Raw genomic sequence first — 19,029 nt, 5'->3', positions numbered from 1 at the left:
CTGTTTGAAGCGTGCCAAAAATGTATCCACCCACTTCGACGAAGTTATTAAGGTGTTATGAAAGTGTCATAAATATGTATACCAAGAAGTCGAAATATTTATGAAACTTTTCTCCAAACTGGGTCCACCGAATGATTTGCAACTTCAACACGGGATCATGGAGGTCCCATTGAAGATCCTTACACTCGCGAAATTTCATTCTTTGAGAAATAACTTTTGTATTTATCCCGGACATGAACCAAAAACAAAAGACACTTCTTTGAGAAATGAAATTTGATTTGCATTAGGACCTGCGTAATCATGTGTTAAGGTTTCAGATTATTCGGTGGATCCAATTTGGAGAAAAGTTTTATATTTTTACGTTTTATATATATATAGAGTGACGCTTTTATGTCGCCTTAATTTGGAACGGGGATATCGCTGTCTACGAAATTTTACGCGACTATGGCGAGGACTCTGCTTCATGGATTTCTTCGGGTTTTCCTCTCTAATAAGCCCTTTTTTTTTTGTTACATTTCCATGGCCATCCATTTTCGAGTTCCGGTGAATTCTCTTTAATGCCTCTACGAAGGATCGTGAGAGTGACGAGGTCGAGACGTAATCTTGTAATCGGGTCGAGCTGCTGCCTGGAATAATATTAATCGTAAACATACAGGAAATCGTATACAGAAAGGACGACCAGTAACGATTAAGTTCCCTTGAGGCTCCCAAGGGATTTTTTTTTTTTTTACGGAAATTAGAAAGCGATTTAACGTACTACGAATCTTGGATACGGAAACATTAAACATGTAGCCTCTGTGCGAGCAATGAAATGGTTGAAAATTTCTTTGACGGTCTTGAAAGAGAAAAAGAAAAGGTAGAAATCAGGTCTTGGCACTTTCTTGCGCAGTGTTTAGTAGCATAGTACTGCTAACGGCCGTGATATAATGAAGTTTAATAAATCATATTCTCACATAGACTACACACTGTTGTGGCTTACAATTTTCCAAAGTGAACCCGCGTATGCGTTTAACCTGTTTTCCGACGATTTCAGATGTTTCAGGGGAGAATTATTCTCTAGGAGGACTCGATCACTTCTCGGGCGAGCTTTTTGCAATTTCGCAGAGTCTAAATCGTCCCGAATTAGAAGTCAGGGCCGTACAGCTTAATTTCCTACAAGCACCTCGTCTTTTCGAGCGAGTTACTACGCAATGCCTATCTGTATTTATTTTCTCTCTATTTTTTTTTGTATGTAATTTCGGACGAGTATACACAGACTGCCGGTTACAACCGCGATGGACATTTGCGAGGACATGGGTACACATTGTCCGGAGTGTTTATGGAACCGTAATCTAACATTTCAGTCAGGATAATCCTTCAACTTGTCTTCTATATGTTCCATGACATTTTTCACGGGAATCGTGCCATTTTGAACGGGTGCATTAATTCGTTCCGAGCGCGGAAAATTTGAATCGGCTGGTTTCCTGGATAAAAAAAGGGAAAGAAAGAAAAACTGGGAAACAAAATGAAAAGAGTCATTCCCGGGAAATTCTTGACACGTTCCTCGTTCGCCCCTTGAGAATTTCCCCTAAACTGTCCCGAATTAGAAATCAGGGCCGTGCGTGCATTCTCAAGGGGCTTCCACTGAATAAGCAGGTCCACGTGTGGACGCATTTAAATGATATCAATATATGAGCCACTTGAATGAATCCAAACGTAAATTACTTAATATATAGTCCTGTTGAAATCCATCCGCAAGAGCGACTCGATGAGACCATTAATCACGTTAACGGGTACGACTTTGAAAACGTATAAAAGCCATCAGCAACCGTCCCTCGGAATGATATTCCCATTTCGTCCCGTTGATTCGTGGCCAGCGCGAGGCTAAAATTGGAAAATCTGGAATAACGAAATTGACAAGGAAAATCTTATTAGAAGATCTAAAAGTCCGGCGTCCATTATAAGGCTTGGTTGAAGGTCTTCGTTAAAGCGAAACTGTTTATTTCGCACTTAACACTTCCACTTCCTTACAAAGGGGTTCATTTAATTCGGAGGGAACGGCATTTTCTTGTAAATTCGGTTCTACAAGATCGGTCCGTAAGTGAAAATTCGAAATGCGAGGACGTTCCCTCGCGTGGTCGCGGCACGTGTTGTGAGTCGGAATTAATCGAAATTGAAGAAAAAAAAAGAATAATACCCGCAATCGATACGAAAGGAGGCGAGAAATACTACGCTAGGTCGTGCAATGTTCTTCCATTTATTCGAGAAGATGCATTCTATAAGATCGGGCCGTAAGTGAAAATTCGAAATGCGAGACGTTCCCTCGCGCGGTCAGCACGTGTTGCCAGTCGAGCGAGTCGGAGAATTAATCGGAGTAAAAAAAAATAGTACCCAGAATCGATACGAAAGGAGGCGAGAAATACGAGGCGAGGCCGTTCAATATTCTCAAATTTATTCGAGATGATCTAGCAGCTTTCGGGGAAATAATTGTCGTAGATGAGAAATGGCATAATATTCAGTCGACTCGGGAGTGGCCGGGTCCGTCGGCTCGCGTACACCCCTGGATTTCCGCCGGCGCCCTGTTCGCGGCTCCGCCGGCCGGGCGTCGAGCGGCGAGCGTGTGCCGCGGCCGATGCGCGGCGAACGGCGCCCTTTGATTGGTCGAGCGGCGCAACAGTGCGGGCGGTCGGCCAATCAGCGCTCGCCTTACAGCGGAACGATGTTTGTCCGGTCGCCTGGAGCTGCAGCCATGTTGGCGAGATTAGAAGGGAACCAACAGTACAACCAGAAGGACGGGAACATCTAGGTTCGGCAGCGGCGTGTCTAACACCTTGCACCACCACCATGGCTGACCCGGAGAAGGAGCACGAACACCCGAAGGCTCCCCAGTCAAAGATGGTCATCGGTAAGCGGAAAATTCTAGCGGTAGCTACGAACGCGACACCCAACGCGGCCCCGTTAAGGACGCTCTTCCGTCTCTGTCCGGGCGGTTCTCCCGTCGCTGACGTCCCTCGTTGTCCCCCTTTCCGTTGTCGCGTCTTCCGCTGGAGCCCGCGACTCGGGTCGACGGGTCACGGCACGTTTACCGAAGCAAACGCGGCGCCGACAGCAATGGCGTCCGGGGCCAGCAGACGCGCGCCATGTGGCCGGCGTGCGCGCCGGCCCAGGGTCGCTTCTTTCATTTCGTTCCAACTAGTTCCCGGCCGTCACGGAAAGGTTAAAGCGTCCCGGGACGCTCTCTGCTTACGGCTCGGCCATGCCGGGACGTCGGAGCTCGTCAACGGGCAGATGCGCGTCGGTACGCGCCACCCGGGGAGCGAGCGAGACGCAGCGACGGCGAACCTGCGGGTGGGAGAGAAACGGAGCGAGTAGGTCGCGCGCGCTCGCAATCGATGCTCGCGCGACCTGCGAGCGCCGATCTTTTCCCCGATCTTTCCCTAGCTGAATTCTCGGCTTAGATGTCGTCGGCACCGATTTAGGGCCTCGAGCGCTCTCGGAGTATTTCCGTTACACCCGTTTCCTTCCAATTCCCCGCTAATTTCAGACGTTTCGGCTACCATTTTGAGGTTAGCTTCGCGCACCGAGGCGCGCGGGTCGCTCGAAGAAAAGCCGCGCGAAGGTGTATATCTGGGTGGTTCCGAGTTTCGGATTTTGCGGGGGATAGTCGAACGTATATTTTCAATTTACACGCCGCTCTGTTAGGGATGAGTCATATTTTAGGGGGGCAGACTTTGGAAGTAAATATCGTAAGAGTGTTGTCCTTTGGTTCTCTTGTATCTTCTCGGCCTGCGGACTGAATTTGACCGAGTAATCGGTTTGACCGGCCGGACTAACCTTTGCCACCTGGGCGGAAACCATTGCGGGGGAACCTACGGCGAAAGAAGCTTCCCGAGAAGACTCTAAAGTTCAGCCGTGCCGTCCTCGGGGCTCCCGCGAGAATTACACGGGATTCGTCTCTAAGAAAGTCGCGCCGGGAACGGATCGCCGCCCCTCGGAGGACGTTAATATTTCAGGCTATATCGAGTACTCTGCTTTCGGCCTCGCCTGCGAAGCCGTTCAGGATAGGCTCCGGGAATTTGAATCGGTATTTACAAGACGAGCCACTCGGAGGTCACGCTCAACGGTGTTGCCTCTTCCTACGTCGCCATTTATCAAGCCATCGACGCTTTCGTAATGATGGCCTCCGGATTAATTATTAGAAATGTCCAAGATTAGTCCTGGATAGAATAATTAAATGATCGGTATTTATGTGTCCAAAATTTCGGGGGTGATCGCGTCGCCATTTGTCGAACCATCGACTCTCTCGAAATGATGACGGTTCGATAAATCATTACAAATATCGATGATCGATCAGCCCGGATAAACGAAAATTAAATTTGAAATTACTTCCGACGTTATTTCTCGCGCCATTCTCAACTCTCGAAATAATATCGTTTTGATAGATCGTTACAACTATCGAAGATCGATCAGCCCGGGTAAACGAAAATTAAATTGAAATTATTTCCGACGTTATTTTTCGCCCTATTATCGACTCTCGATATAATGTCGCTTCGGTAGATCATTACAAATATCGAAGATCGATCAGCTAGGATGAAACGACATTGAAAATAGGTGGTTTTAAAAATCCATATCCTTACAAATTTGTGTTCAACTCAATTATGTTTCATTAAAAGTGATTTGTAAACAGTTAAATACAGCTCTATAGTGTCCCCGTCTCAGTCACGTCTGCATAGTTTGCGCCCATTTATCGCAGCGATTTATCGTTAAGCGTAAACCAGTTTAACGAGGCGAACAGGTCATGAACGGGGTAATTTCAGAATTCGAGGGGGGAGCCCGTGAGAAATTCGTAAAAATAGAATTGACATTCGATTGACGCTCGACGCGGCGGGTTGTTCGAAATATCCGGTGCACTTGCGGTAATTGAAAATTTGCATCGGCGCTCGGCCGCGAAAAGCCCGTTCATGATCCAGGACGGGCTGGTCTCTTTTCCTCTCTTTTTTTTTTTCCCTTGGAATTTCAAGTAATCGACCCTTGACTAGCCTGACAGACGCAGACGCGACGTACCATTTCATAACTGGTTTCGATTTTCAGCGATGCATTCCGCATCTGTGGGTAGAATTCATTTTGAATCTAGTTACACGCGGCTGAATAAGAGGACTATTGATTAGATTTTGCCTTCAGTTGGAAGTCTTATTTTTGTCATCCCTCTCGCGATGTTTCATTCGTAGTTAGTATCAACGCGACCTTTAGTTTGTAAACTGGGCATTAACAGTGCAGTTTATACAGGCCGGTAATCTGTCTTGGGCTTGGCTTAAAGTCAGCCTTTATCGTTTGTTTACAGGCCGCGTTTAAGACGCCAGATAGAAACCCAAGAGCTGGCACGTGGGCGACTTTAATAAACCTCGGTGATATACATTTGAGGAGTTGGGCCTGCGAATAATCCTCCGATTTTATTCGCATGAATTCCTTTAGGCCTCTCGTTAGCGACCGCACATCTAATAGAAATAATATCGTCTATGATATAACCTCCATGATATAAATTTTCGAATTTGGTTTTTTTTTCTCCCCTACTGGAAACCCAGTGGTTCCCTGAGAGCGCTCGAGCAATGTGTCGTTGAAAATACTGCTCAAAATGGAATGGAAATTTATTTCGCGGGATTTTAAGGTGATATTAAAAGGTCACTACATATATACATATCCAAACGTGAAAATATTTATAAAACTTTTTTCCAAACCGGATGCCCCGAGTAATCTGAAACTTTAACGCGTGGAGATCCTAAGGAAGGTCTTAAGTTCACGAAGTTTCATTTGTCGAGGGAAAAAAAAAAATGCCTTTTTTGGGACCTCCATAATCGCGTGTTAACGTTTCAAATTATATTCAGTGCGCCCAGTTTGGAGAAAAGTATTATTAATTTTTTCACTTTTCGGTATATGACGCTTTCATAACACCTTAATATTACGTCGTTTACTCTCCGTAACGACACGTGCCACTGTCCTAACTGTTCTTTTCCTGTGCTTTGCAGCTAACAAAGTCACCGGGACTGTCAAGTGGTTCAACGTGAAGAGTGGGTACGGGTTTATCAACAGGTCGGTCCAAGATGCATTAATTAATTTTTTGTTTCGTCCGATCGATCCTCGCCTTACGGACTCTCTGATAAGCATTTTAGATCAGTCCGATTTCCGGCAAGGATTCGGCCGGGAAATGGCAAATCGCATGGACGTGCGGCCTCTCCGCTGCGGCTGCCAAGCGCGGAGGCCCCGAATGCCTTCTGCTTTTCTGCATTCAGAGTTACGTTCCATCAAATTCATTGTCGGACGTTTATGGGATCTTGAAGGACTGCATTATTGCCGTCCGGACGCATCACCCTGGTTATTAATCAGGCCGTGTCCCGTGGCATTGCGAGACTCCACCATTATCCCGGAGAAAGAGAACCCTTTATTTAGAAAAAAAAAGAAAAAAAAAGGGACGCTTCCCTGTTTCCCGGGAATGGACGCGGGAATGGGCATTGTCGCGTAGGAGGTCGTTGCAAACGGTCGAAAGGGGTGAGAACCTCTCCTCGGGGTAGATAACATCGTATCGTCAACTTAAGGTGAAGTGAAACCGCCTTCAGATCAGTCGATTCGAATACAACACTTTTTCTTAAGGGTACTAGACCAAACTGTCCGAAACTTTGACATGTCACTCCTGATCATCTAAGAATTGTCCTGACACTTTCAAAATTTGGATTTTTGGAAAAAATTTGTTAACGACCCAGACCAGAACCAAAATGGCGTCGTGGTCTCATATTTCGATCAATATACAATTATCGAAGGCTCTGATATGAGAATCGAAAGGGTCAGGACAATTTTACGACAATTTAGAACACTCTGGTAATCGATAAACTCGCATTTGAACGGGATAACTGCAAAAAAAGTGTTGTATGCGCTTCTATGCTAAAAGGATGGGAATACGAGGTCTCGGAGTGAAAATTTAATTGACCTGGAAATCACAGATGGCGCAGGGGGTCCCTCTGCAGTCAATTAGGGTCCCAGAAAGCATGAATTCAGAGGATTTCTAGAGTTTTACTTCGATTTCTTGATATTTAATGTACGAAAACGACAGGTGGAGTATGCCATTTGGTACAATATCCAATATAATTCGATACGACTGTTAATATAAAAACGAACGTCGGCAACGAAGGCATTTAGATAAATCTTTATTGACGTCGATCAAATTCCTTTACGTGTTTCACTTCACCTTAAGCCTCGATTCAACGATCGTTTTTTGGCCTTCCGTAGAAGAAAAAGAGAGAGAACCAACATCGGTTTCAGTCGTTGAAACTCGAGGTGCTTCCCATCCCATTCGTGAATTTTTAATGGGGATCAGGTAATCTCGGTTCACCGCCGCCACCCCGAGAAAAAGTAGTATTGTCACTAGGATTGTAAAGTATTCACCGGTCTCTACAAGTGGTATACAACTATGAAAAGAAGTAATCACTTTACAGGTTGTACTGTTTTTTTTTTCCTACAATTGTATTCTCTATTTCTGTGATGTCTATCATATTCCTTGTAGAGACGGCGCCTATTTATCAAGTATTAGGTTGAGGAATAAGTCTCCGCCGTTTTTGATGTAACGTAACGTAATTAAAACGGCGGGAATTCATCCCTCGTCGTAATACATTTTTCTCGGTGCAGGTTAGCCTGATCAGAGCGAATATCTCGTTTTCTCTGAGGTGTTCCCGTCCAGGGTTCTTATCGTTTTCGGCTGAATTCGATGTTTTCTGGGGGCTCCTCGGGCACGGTCGTCTGGACAAATAGAGGGAGCTGACGAGGGAATGGTAGGGAAAGGTTTCATGGAGAGTCGCCTCGTACCTCGACCGAAATTTCGTGTCGTCTCCTTATGGGGCTGGTTGCATCGGCTCCTTTAAGGCGCCCCCACATCGGGGCGTTCTCCCTCCAACTCGGCTGCGCCATTTGCGGCAGGACACGCGGGGCTCTCCGTACTCTCGTTTCCCGGTAGGCGCGCGTCAGAACCTCCACCTATCGGCCTCTATTTCTAGCTTCCCCGTTTGCCTGGCGACCGGCCAAAAATTTGCCGCTCGCCGCCATATTGTTTCGCGCTGCGCCTCGAGGTCGGGCGGACTCCTCGTTCCAGTTGCGACCGGGTTTGGTGGTACCTCCTCTCGCCCTATAATTTGCATAGTTGACTCTTAATGACGGGCACGTTTCGGTATCGAGTGGACACCTCAGATTTTCTCCGCTGTAAATTACAAACGGCTAGACTACAAAATTTAAGATACGAATGGGTCATTCTATATATATATATAAAACGTCGAAATATTTCTATAAAAGCTTTTCTCCAAATTGGATGCGCCGAAATAATCTGAAACTTTAACATGTGATTATGGAGGTCCTAATGAAGATATAGAAACTCACGAAATTTCATTTTTTGAGGGAAAAAAGTTTTTTTTTCTTTTATTGGTTCTTGTACGCGATAAATACATTTTTTTCTCTTAAATGAAATGTCGCAAGTTTTAAATTATTCAGTGCACTCACCTTGGAGAAAGGTTTTATAAGTAATTTGACGTTTCGATATATACAGAATGACCTTGTCATATCACCTTAAACAGATGTCCTTTTTAGAAGATCGTCCATGAGTCGGCTGATTGCATTAGATGACGCGACTGGGGCATCGCGAGGGTTAGGGAGGTCGGGACGGCGCGCAGGTCGCGACCTCTCTCGCGCGGCACCGCGGCGCGCCGAGGGCGGAGGGGTTAGGTTTTCGGCGCCTTGAGCCGGGTCAGGAACCTCGGGAGGGGGGCCCCACTCTCTTTCTCTTTCCCTCTTTCGCTCTTCCGGCTCCGATGGCGCGTCCATCGATTTCTCGAATGCGGCCCGGCCGAGACCGCGCCGTCCGCGCTCCCCGCGAATCCGCGTGACGAGAAGCGATCGATCGATACCCGAACATGTTATTATCAGATTCCTGTCGGCTTTCCGATAAACAAGGATCTGGAATTATTTTTTATCTTAAGGGTTGTGGAGCGGTTAAGGAGGGTTGAGTGAGTCGTTCAGAGAAGTCGATCGATCCGTTTAGTAGATGTTTGGAGATATTTCGAGATGTTTCGAAGGCCTCGTTGGACATTCTTCCGAACGGACCCCCGCGCTCTCTTCTGATTGGATTAACGTCGCGCGGGAAGCGCCGGTTAGCGGGTATCGACCGCAACTCGCGGTCCATGTGATCGCGTGGGCGCGGGCTCCGGGGAATGCTTACCGAGGGAGCCTCGATCGCGGCGGGATCTCGTCTTCCGCGGCGCGCGGCCCGAGGGAAGCCGAGGGAAGCCGACTATTGCCGAGTGCCGGCCGAATTTCACGAGGCGAAGCGCCGACTGAGGCCCTCATTAGCCCGCGGGACGCGGCGTCGAGTGGACGTCGCGGCACGCACCTCGGGGCGAGAGTACCCGCTCCTCAAATTTTCGTAATATCTTCTCGCAAGGTTTCTCAACTTCTCGAAAGATCTGGAAGAAAAAATCGAAATCGAAATTCACGTTCTTCTAATACCCCCTACGTTCGACGGAGACTTCTATTTTCTCCCGATTTTATCAGTACGTTCCATCTCGGGAATTGCGATTAGAGGTTCGAACTTCCAGGCGAGCTCTTCAGTCTCGGTGAAACCTGAGGAGAAACCGTTCGTTCCGACCCGAGGCCCTCGGTTTTGTTCTCCACTGGGCCGGCCAAGTAGTTATAAAATGGACTTCCTGTCCGCTAATCGTCCGCGCGACGGTTTTTCTCCCCCGCCGTGGTGTTGCGACATCTCCTCGCTAATCCGTTCGACAGGCGGGTTTAAATCCCAACGCGGCGTTCCGCTAGGACCTCCAGGGATGATAGCCACCCCCTTTTCTCTCGAGAGGTTAACTCCGGGGGTGGCGCCGCGATAATCAGCCCTAATCGAAAGTCGATCGGTTCCGGTGAACCGTGAAAATCGCCCGTTGGTCGTATATCTCGACCCTCTCCCTGCTCTAAGGGGAGAGGGTCGGGGTGGCGTTTTGCAGCGACCTCCTCGTCACGAGGACGCCCCCTTCGGGGAGGTGAACGACCTCCCGCTCTCGGCAGAGACATCTGCGTCGGCATGTTCCGCGCATCGTCGACAGGAGGCGCGGCGGAGAGGAGGGAACTCGTTCATTCACACCGCCGCCACGAGTGCGTGTGCGTGCGTACGCAACGGGGCGAGGGTGTATCACAACATATCGATTGCTTCCAGGGATGAACGAGTCGCTCTCGTTAACTCCTTGCCATAAGATTCTTCCTCCTAATACGAGATAACATGGATGACGATATAATTAACCCTTTCCTCTTTTTTGTTTTGTTTTAGGAACGACACCAAGGAAGATGTGTTTGTCCATCAGGTTAGTATAGGTGCAACGAGTTGAATATTTCAAACAGTTGGACTCACTGAATAATTTTTTTTCTTTTTCTTTTTTACTCGCCGTTGACTCGACGAGTATAAACGATGTAGTTTCCGAGTACACCACCGAGGGGCTTCACCCGAAAATCTGGGAAAACGATTTTCTTCTTTGATAACCTTTGTCTTTGATTTTATATGATAACAGTATGACTCGGTAACAGGTCGACCTTAAATTCGTGATAATGTTTCGGTGATTTAAAACGTTCTCCGGGTGATTTCTAGTATTAAAATCCATGATTTCATGAGGGAATAACCCCTCGGCGTATACTGATAAAAATCGGTAGGGATTTACTTACATCTTAATCACCTCGTGAACTAATGTTTCACGTGGGGGAACACGAGATGTACAAATTAGAGACGACTCGTCGTGTCACTTAGATCGTTATAGAGAGGTGGTACTTAAATCGAGGGTCGTTTTTTCTTTCTCTAGACGGCTATCGTGAAGAACAACCCGAGGAAAGCTGTCAGGAGCGTAGGAGATGGCGAGGTCGTCGAGTTCGACGTGGTTATCGGCGAAAAGGGTAACGAGGCGGCCAACGTCACCGGCCCCGATGGAGAGGCGGTCAAGGGCTCGCCCTATGCCGCGGACAGACGTCGCACTTATCGTCAATGGGTCTACCCTAGACGGGGCAACGCTCGACTACCGCGCAGACCTCGCGAGGGCCAGGAAGGTTATGAATCCGGTTAGTATCTTAAAAAAAATAATTAATATTTATCAAATTTAAGGTGAAGTGAAACACCCTTCAAATCAGTCGATTCGAATACAACACTTTTTTTAAAGGGTATTAGACCAAACTGTCCGAAACTTTGACTCATCACTCTTGATCATCTAAGAATTGTGGAGTATGCCATTTGGTACAATATCCATTATAATTCGATACAGCTGTCAATATAAAAACGAACGTCGGCAACGAAGGCATTTAGAAAAATCATCTTTATTGACGTAGATCAAATTCCTTTACGTGTTTCACCACCTTAAGTGCCTGACTTTGGCGTTAAGGTGACAAAAGGGTTATTCTGTATATCACGAAACGTGAAAATATATCTAAAACCTTTCTCTAAACTGGGTGCACCGAATAATCTGAAAACTTTAACGCGCGATTATGGACGTTCTAATGAAGGTGTTCAAATCGACGAAATTTCATTTCTTCGAGAAAAAAGAAAATGTATCTTTTTGGCTCCCGTCCGGGATAAATGCAGCATTTCTGATCGGAAAATGAAATTTTACGAGTTTCAAGGCCTTCGCTGGGACCTCCATAATCACGGGTTAAAGATCCGAATTATTCGGAGCACCTAGTTTGGAGAAATATTTCATATTTTGATTTTTTAGTACGTATATATGTAAGACCTTAAATCACGATTTTTATTAAGTATTGATTACCACGCGGATAGGCACACCTAGAGACTCCGGAGGCTGTTGGGCAGGTGGACGAGACTATATTTTAAAACGTCACTTTTATTTATTAACAATCCCTTGTCGTCCTGCAGGCGAAGGAAAGCCCGGAGAAGACGCGAACGCCGGCGAAGGCGGTGGCCAGCTGAGACGCTACAGGCCTCGACGCCACTACGACGGCTACTTCCGCGGAGCGCGTCGCTCGGGCCCGACCCCGCAACAGGGAGAGAACGGCGCCGAGGCGGGCGGGGGCGAGCAGAACGCCGAGGGGACGACGTCCGAGGGCGGCGCAGTGCGCGGAAGCCGAGGACGCGGTGGACCTCCTCTACGTCGCTTCTTCCGGCGCAACTTCCGCGGAGGAAGAGGCGGCGGCCCTCCCAGGCGTCCCCGCAGTCAGGACGCCCAGGTGAGCTTACCTTACAGATGATAGTCCACTTCCTAGATTTCGAAAAAGGGAAACATTAGAACCAGAGTTGAGATAAGATCAGGGATATGATTAAAATCCCGCCTACCGCGCCTTATAACGCTATGTTAAGCGCTTGTATTTGTGTATCTGGCGCGTAACTCTACCGAGCTTCTTAATCAGGGATTTTAATATCAGAGAGTCTTTGTTCTCTTAGACCAACTATTTTTATTTAATACAGTCTCACGGGACTGACGCGGCATTAAGAATTCTGTGTAAAAAAAAAATACCGAGTATTGGCGAAAATAATGAAATTCTGAAACTGGTTGCCACAAACTTGTATCGTGTATCGTCATGGACGTGAATTCACGTCAGCGGCAACCAGGAATAGAACTTGAAGAGACGTGAATTCACGTCAGCGGTTGCGAATGTGTTAACGCGTTAAGAGGTCTCGTGGTTTTGTATCAATTCTGGTCCTGGTTTAACCTGAGCTCTAGAACGGGGCGTTTACTTGAATAATTGAGATTATTTTAAAAATTACGATTTTAATCCCAGTTTAAGAAAAAAAATGGGATTTTTCTGTTTCTTTTTTTTTTATGTCATTACTTTTATCAACACTGCGTGGAACCCGAAGATTCGCCTTAGTTGAGGGTGCGTTCGAGTTGATGTACTGCGAGAAAGAGAGAGAGAGAACACTCGGGAAAGGCGAACTTTGGGTGGACACGTCTATGTGACAATGTCGTTAGGGTCTGGCTGGCCCTTTCAATGGGTTACCATCTCCCTTTCGGGTTTGGGGTGTCGCCTGGTACCCGCGACACCATTCCCGCTACGAATGGCCAGTTTGCAGAGTGTTAACTGTCCCAGAAGTTCCTCAGCCCTGCGAGATACGTTATACGGATGGGTAGGCGGCTGGGGAACTTTCGGGTTTCCACGGGTTTGAGATCGCTGCTGAGTGATAAGTTGGAATCACTTGGGCGTAGACGAGTGTTTGCGCCGATAAGGACTTGCCTGGTCTGGTCGGGCTCGTATGGTATCTTCAACGCCGAATTCGGTTAACCCCGAAGATTTCTGCCGCTGTAAATGCAGCCCCTAATTGCGCTTTTTTGAGTATTTTCCATCGACCTTGGCTCTACGACCCTCCCCGGGTGACGAATCCTCGAGTTCGAAACTGAATTGTCAGGTGAGCGACGACGAGGAGGGTCCCGGGGAAGGTGGTCAGAGTGGAGGGTCCCAGCGTCCTCAACGTCCACGTTACCGGCGCCGTTTGCCCCGCCAATCCCGTCCCGCCAACAACACCCTGCAGAGTGCCAACAAAGAGAACCTACAACCCGCCGCTGCTAACAAACCCGATCCTCCCCAGGCGCAGAACACCAAGAACCCTTCCGAAGTCGCCGACAGACCCCTCAAGGTATCCTTTGCCTATTTAATCCTGGAGGAGTTACGCAAAATCGGGTGCTACCCCTTTGAAGATCCTGAAATCTGATGCTGGACAAGGTCACGAGATATTTCCTGTTCCCGTTATGAGCGTCAGAATATTCTAGAACCTTAGATCAATGCATTTTCGCAGGCGATGCTGTACAGTCCGCCATTTCCGGAGGCTGGTTCCGAGGAGTAGGGAAAAAGTTAACGTGGCAGGGTTTGCGGCTGAAGTCGGAGTTGGCGGTTTTTGGAGGTTTTCTAAGCACGAGTGTTGTCGGTGGGGTTCTTATCGACAAGCGGCACCGGCTGTTCCGGATGTTGGGAACTCGGTGGCAGGCTGCACTTCTCGTCTGTAGCCACTTCTTCCAGGCTACTTCTTCCCTGTCCAGATCGCTCGGTTCCTGAACATTGCCAGCCAGCCCTTGGCGAATTTTCTCGAGATATCCCGTGGGACTCGTCGTGGGAACTCGCGATCAAGGATTCTCCCTGCGGCTTCGCACCCTGGTTTCCGGAAGTTTCGGGGATCCGACAGAATACCACAGGAAGTTGGTCCCGTTCTGCAGCACAGTTGTGGAGAACGAAGTTTCCTAATGGATCCCCTGGGGTTGCGATTCCGAGTTTTCGGTGTTTAGCGCGATTTTGCCCGGTTGTTTCTCGATCGGGATGACAGTTGCAGGTTTTCTGGCATGGAAACCGACTCGAGGCGTGAAAGGCTGGGCCCAAGGAGATCCATTTTTGAGGGAACATCCGGCGTGAAATCTCTTTTCTTCGACGCTGGTTACCCCAATCCTGGGGAAATAGGGGCTTTGCCAGCCTCGGTTGATTTATGAGATTGCCTCGTAGCAATCGCAGCTTTCGAGCTTTACGCCCCTGGAAGGAAAACTCGGGAGTTGTTGGAATCCTGTAGGTTGATGGAGGGATACCAGAAAGTGGTCGCGCCAAGCAGGGTTTCGCTCGAATTTTCTATTTTACCGTGTTCACTGAAGTTCTACGGTGAAGCGACTTACTCCACGTGCAAATAGATGTATTTTATTTACCTACGTGTGCGTCAATGTATAAACGGTCTCTTAAATATATTTTCCAGTCGGAGCAGAAGACGGATGCACCCAAAGAGAAGGATGCACCTGCCGCTGCCCCTGCTCCACAGGTAAGGCATATCCTTCATTTATTCAGATTTAAAAAACAACATAGCTTTGTCGTTACCGAGATATGTCTCGGGATTTTAATTTGCTCCTGCGTTTAATTGAAACCACCTCGTAGTTGTGTCTAAATCAGTGCAAGTTACTTCCAAGTATTCTTCGCAAAAACAACACACAAAAAGAAAAAAAGAAACCTAGCGTATTCTCCGCTCTAATTTCTTGCTTCCACTGTTTTTTCTTCCAGGAGAGTCAGCCGGTGCAGAACACCACCACCACTGAGAGCACTGCTTAACGAGAATACCAACGCCACCACTAAAAAACAAAAAAAAAAAACAACCACTCTTTAAATATAACACCAACACCGGTTATACACCGATACGCAGAAGCAGAGTAGCCATCAGCAGCAGCAGCAGTGAATCAGCAGCATCAGCAAGAAGCAGCAACAACAATATACTATAACAATCGTAAAGAAAAATCCAAAAAAAAAAACAAACAAACAAACAAACAAACACTACTCCACACTCTCCCCCACGAAGGCGGAAGCCGGAAGCGCAGGACGACATTCAGGCATCGCGAGAGAGAGGAGAGATATGAGAGAGAAAACGCATCTCGAGCGAAGAACAGCTATAAAGGAAGCGCTGGAACGAGTCTACGGCAGTCATCTTACGTTTTGTGTACCTTTTTAATTAATAATCCCTAACCGGCGCACCGATCTGCGCCTCGAGGCTCAACGTACCGGGATTAGCGTAACACCACCCTACCGTATGTACGCGTATATCGGGTCGCCAGGATTTCCTTTTGCCAAGTTTTCCCTTCGTGGTGTGGACTGTATCGTGGAGAATCGATCACGGTCGGAGAGGCAAAGCCCCGGGTAAAACGCGAGGCGCCTTTCTGCCGGAACCGTGGCGGCAACATCGATGTAATTTCATTGCAATTCATCCCATCCATTCATCTACACACACACACATACACACGTACACACGTACACCCCCCGTGTCACGTGACACGACACCTACACTTGCATACGTCGTGTTAGGCACGACACACAAAACACACACACACACCCATCACTTGCTCATCTCTAGGGGACGTGAAAGAAAAGCGTCTCCGAGGGAAGAAGAGCATACCTTGAACTTCAAGGGAACCTTGATACCCGCGTCAAATTCTGTGCAGTGCCGGAGGGAACGGAATATTCCGATGGAGAGGCAAAAGAGAGTACAGGAAGCCTCGAAGAAGAGATTACGAGAATGAGGAAGAGGCGCGAGCACGGTTGACGAAAACCGTCTTTCTCGACTAACGCGCGCGAGATGGCGAAAGGAAGGCTGACTTTTGTTCTAGGGTTTTTGTTTTGCTCCCTTCTTATTTCCCTTTATTTATTTTTTTTTTTTCCGTATTTATCGTTTCATACTTGAGTTAATCATTGCTTATCTTCCCCGCGGAGGAAGTATCGTCGGATACGTGACATGTACCTGCGCTTTGCGCGTGTACACTTTACGTTCAACTTGAGATTTCCACGTCCTTGGGTCTCTCTGCGACTTTCTTCTTCTTTTTCTTCTTATTTTTTTTTTCTCTTCCTTCCCTCTCCTTTTGAGATGTTCCCAACTTCGCGACTCACGTTCTAGAACGAGGATATATTGTCACCGTACGAGAAAGCGATTGAATAACGATGCACCCTCGATAGTTACCGTCGTAAATTGGATGTACACCCTATGTAGATACATACACGCGCGCGTGTCTCTATTATTTCATCTTTGACTTTGGGAAGCACTTTTGTCGCGACCACGCGTGACGCTCGTCATGTACGTTCAAGGCGCCGTTTAGCTCTGCATTAATTCTCTTTTTACCGCTAAACGATGTACCAATAACACTTTGTCGGGCCCCTAGGGGGCCCGTGACTCGACTGGTTGCATTATTGACTGTTTGATCGGAGGATATCTCGAGATGTCTCGCCGATTAAGCGAGAAATTAGGACACGCGGACTAGCGATCAGGGCTCGTTTCCCTATTCTCGTTCGCCGGACGAGGTCTTCTCCAACGGTTTCCGGTTTCCCGGTTGTTTCTCGGTTGCGCGGCAGTTTATTAATTTTTTTTTTATCTAAAAAAAGATCCTTTTTTCCTTCGAAATCGAGACGATCGAGATCCGCACTGCACGTACGATTTGTCGACGGGGAGAGAGAGAGAGATTAAAGAGAGAGAGAAAAAATATACATATATACATTTATACACGGAGGAGAAAATCTATATAGAGATTTTTTCTATCCTTAGTTTGTAGCACCGATGAGAGGAGAGACGAGAGAATAAAATGAAAAGGTTCATTTGCAAGCTTGTCGGGACCTCCGGGGTCACGGGGGAGTCCTCGAGGTCGAGGTCGAGGATCTCCTTGGACCCCTCCGCGATCCTGCGGAGGTTTCGCCGCGGAATCGATTTATTGCGGCTTTTGTTATTTCACGTCTATCTTCGGGCCCATCTTTCGTGTCGATTCGTCGTGCTCGATGCGAGTCCGGGTGTCGACACGCATCAGTGCTACATCTAACACGTCACGCCACGCTACGCCACGCCACGTCATACCAAGAACCACGGAGCTATATCTCTTATCTGTTTGTTCTCACGTACTTTAAAAAAAAGAAGAAATTTTTTTTTCTCCCCCTATCCGTTTGTTCTCCGTTGGCCCTTCTATAGAGTCGGCGGTCCGCGTTACTTTTTAAGGTAGCTTAATACTCGAACCCGTTGAGACCTTTGTGCATAATTTTGTTTGCGTAATCGATTATAAAAAAAAAATACTAATCCATGGGGACGTAGGATCGTCCCGTGCGTACGCGGGCGTGGAAGGGAGAGGGAGAGAGTGAAGACGTAGGGAAGAAACAACGGGGAGAGAGTATAGGAACTCCCCAAGCGAGACAATGACCCTCGGTTACGGTTTCCCGGCATCCCGAAAACGGATAATTCTCGACGGGGAAGTTCCTACATTTTCGGATAAGAAGCTCAATGAGAGGACTCGTCGAAATTCACGTACAGTGTCGCACAGTCATGGATAAATCGACGAGCGAACTCGCGACGTCTCTTTTCCGGTTGCCGGGTGCAGCCTTAAGGCGATTCGAGAGCGATCGGTCGTTTATGTCAGTTTTCTCCGTACTGGGGGGACCGGATCCTTTGAAATCCCACCCCATGCATGTAGAGGCCCTCTTAAAGGTCCCTACACTCATGGGACTTAAATCTTTTCTCCCTAAATTTGTTTATACAAATTTGTTTTTTTTGGTTTTTGTTTAAAGGTGTCGCCCACTTTCGGATCGCCTTAAGAACTCCTGAGATCGCGGTTTAAGAGGCAGGACGTTTCCTTCGGTTATACCGACGTGGACATTTCTTCAAATTGTAAACGGTTGACGAGCTTAAAAGAGCCATGAGCTTTCGCGGTTGTCCAGTGGGGTATTTTGGGTATTTCGGGATGCAGGAGGGTAACCTGGTGGTCGTGATCGCACTACGCATTATAGAGCCCCGGGCTCGACTTTTCAGCCGGTAAATGGAGGAAAAAAAAAGCGAAAAGAAAAATGCCCAACCAAAAAAAGAGGAAAAAAACTTTTTGTAACTGAGCGAGGAGAGACAGGAGAGAGAGGAGGCGTTCTAGCGGGAGGTGGAGGCGAGGGTACAATGCATGTGTCGAATGAAATCGAAGCTTACCGAGCGCGAGGGAGATACGGGTGTGCGGGAGTGGGAGAGAGAGGAGAGGAGAGTCGCCATCGGAAGTGCCGTCCGATGCGGCGAGCTCCCCCGAGGATTGCCGAAGTCGGGGCGGGACGTGTACTCGTGTACGCATGTAACCTCGCGTGCGCTTAGAGTGCGTACAACACCATGGACGCCGACCCCCTTGATATCCCCGTAACGCTTCCCATGGGAGAATGTCACCCCTCGAAGGCTCCACACGTTCCATGGGTTAGAAATTCCCGAGGAATGAACCGAAAAGATAAAAAAGAAAAAAATGCAAGAACAACCCAATCCGCGAGTTAGCAGCCTCTACTTCTTTAAATCAATGTCCACCGGTCCTACGTTTCCACCGAGATCTAGGTACCTAGGGTTTATAAGTAGGAAGGACCTTTTAATGCCCCGATTGGGATTAAAGGATTTATAAATATAGGTGCAAGTGGGAATGACACCAAAATGGCGGACTTGTAAATCCGAGGTTCAAGGTGCCGGTGGAAACGTGGAGGAGACGTACCTGTAAATGCGTTTCCAGGTGTAAACTAGAAATGCGAACTTGGAGA

The 19,029-nt window shown here is 47.6% G+C and overlaps 2 protein-coding genes and 1 long non-coding RNA gene across 3 annotated transcripts in view; 1 reads left to right on the top strand and 2 right to left on the bottom strand.

The window, feature by feature from the left end:
- Window positions 1–485: 485 nt before the first annotated feature.
- Window positions 486–1,092, bottom strand: LOC105699987. Its single transcript, XR_001104084.1, has 2 exons — window positions 980–1,092; window positions 486–626 (listed from the first exon to the last, which is right to left on the bottom strand). It is a non-coding gene; the product is annotated as an uncharacterized LOC105699987 (long non-coding RNA).
- Window positions 1,093–2,713: 1,621 nt separating this feature from the next.
- Window positions 2,714–18,807, top strand: LOC105699985 (B box-binding protein). Its single transcript, XM_012425472.2, has 7 exons — window positions 2,714–2,884; window positions 6,003–6,066; window positions 10,328–10,361; window positions 10,851–11,103; window positions 11,909–12,219; window positions 14,720–14,782; window positions 15,019–18,807. Exons 1-7 carry the CDS (start codon window positions 2,824–2,826, stop codon window positions 15,064–15,066), a joined length of 834 nt encoding a protein of 277 aa, XP_012280895.1. The 5' UTR covers window positions 2,714–2,823; the 3' UTR covers window positions 15,067–18,807.
- The window catches only part of LOC105699984 (SET and MYND domain-containing protein 4), a 25,155-nt gene continuing 18,256 nt past the window's right edge, over window positions 12,131–19,029 (bottom strand). Inside the window, exon 10 of the mRNA XM_012425470.2 lies at window positions 12,131–12,251. The gene's annotated coding sequence lies outside the window, so the exon portion shown is untranslated. The remainder of the gene's footprint in view (window positions 12,252–19,029) is intronic.

Source organism: Orussus abietinus, unplaced genomic scaffold (genome assembly GCF_000612105.2).
Source record: "Orussus abietinus isolate OABI.00-Male unplaced genomic scaffold, Oabi_2.0 scaffold115, whole genome shotgun sequence".
In the NCBI taxonomy this organism is placed as follows: Eukaryota; Metazoa; Arthropoda; class Insecta; order Hymenoptera; family Orussidae; genus Orussus; species Orussus abietinus.
This window is presented reverse-complemented; position numbering and strand designations above follow the sequence as displayed.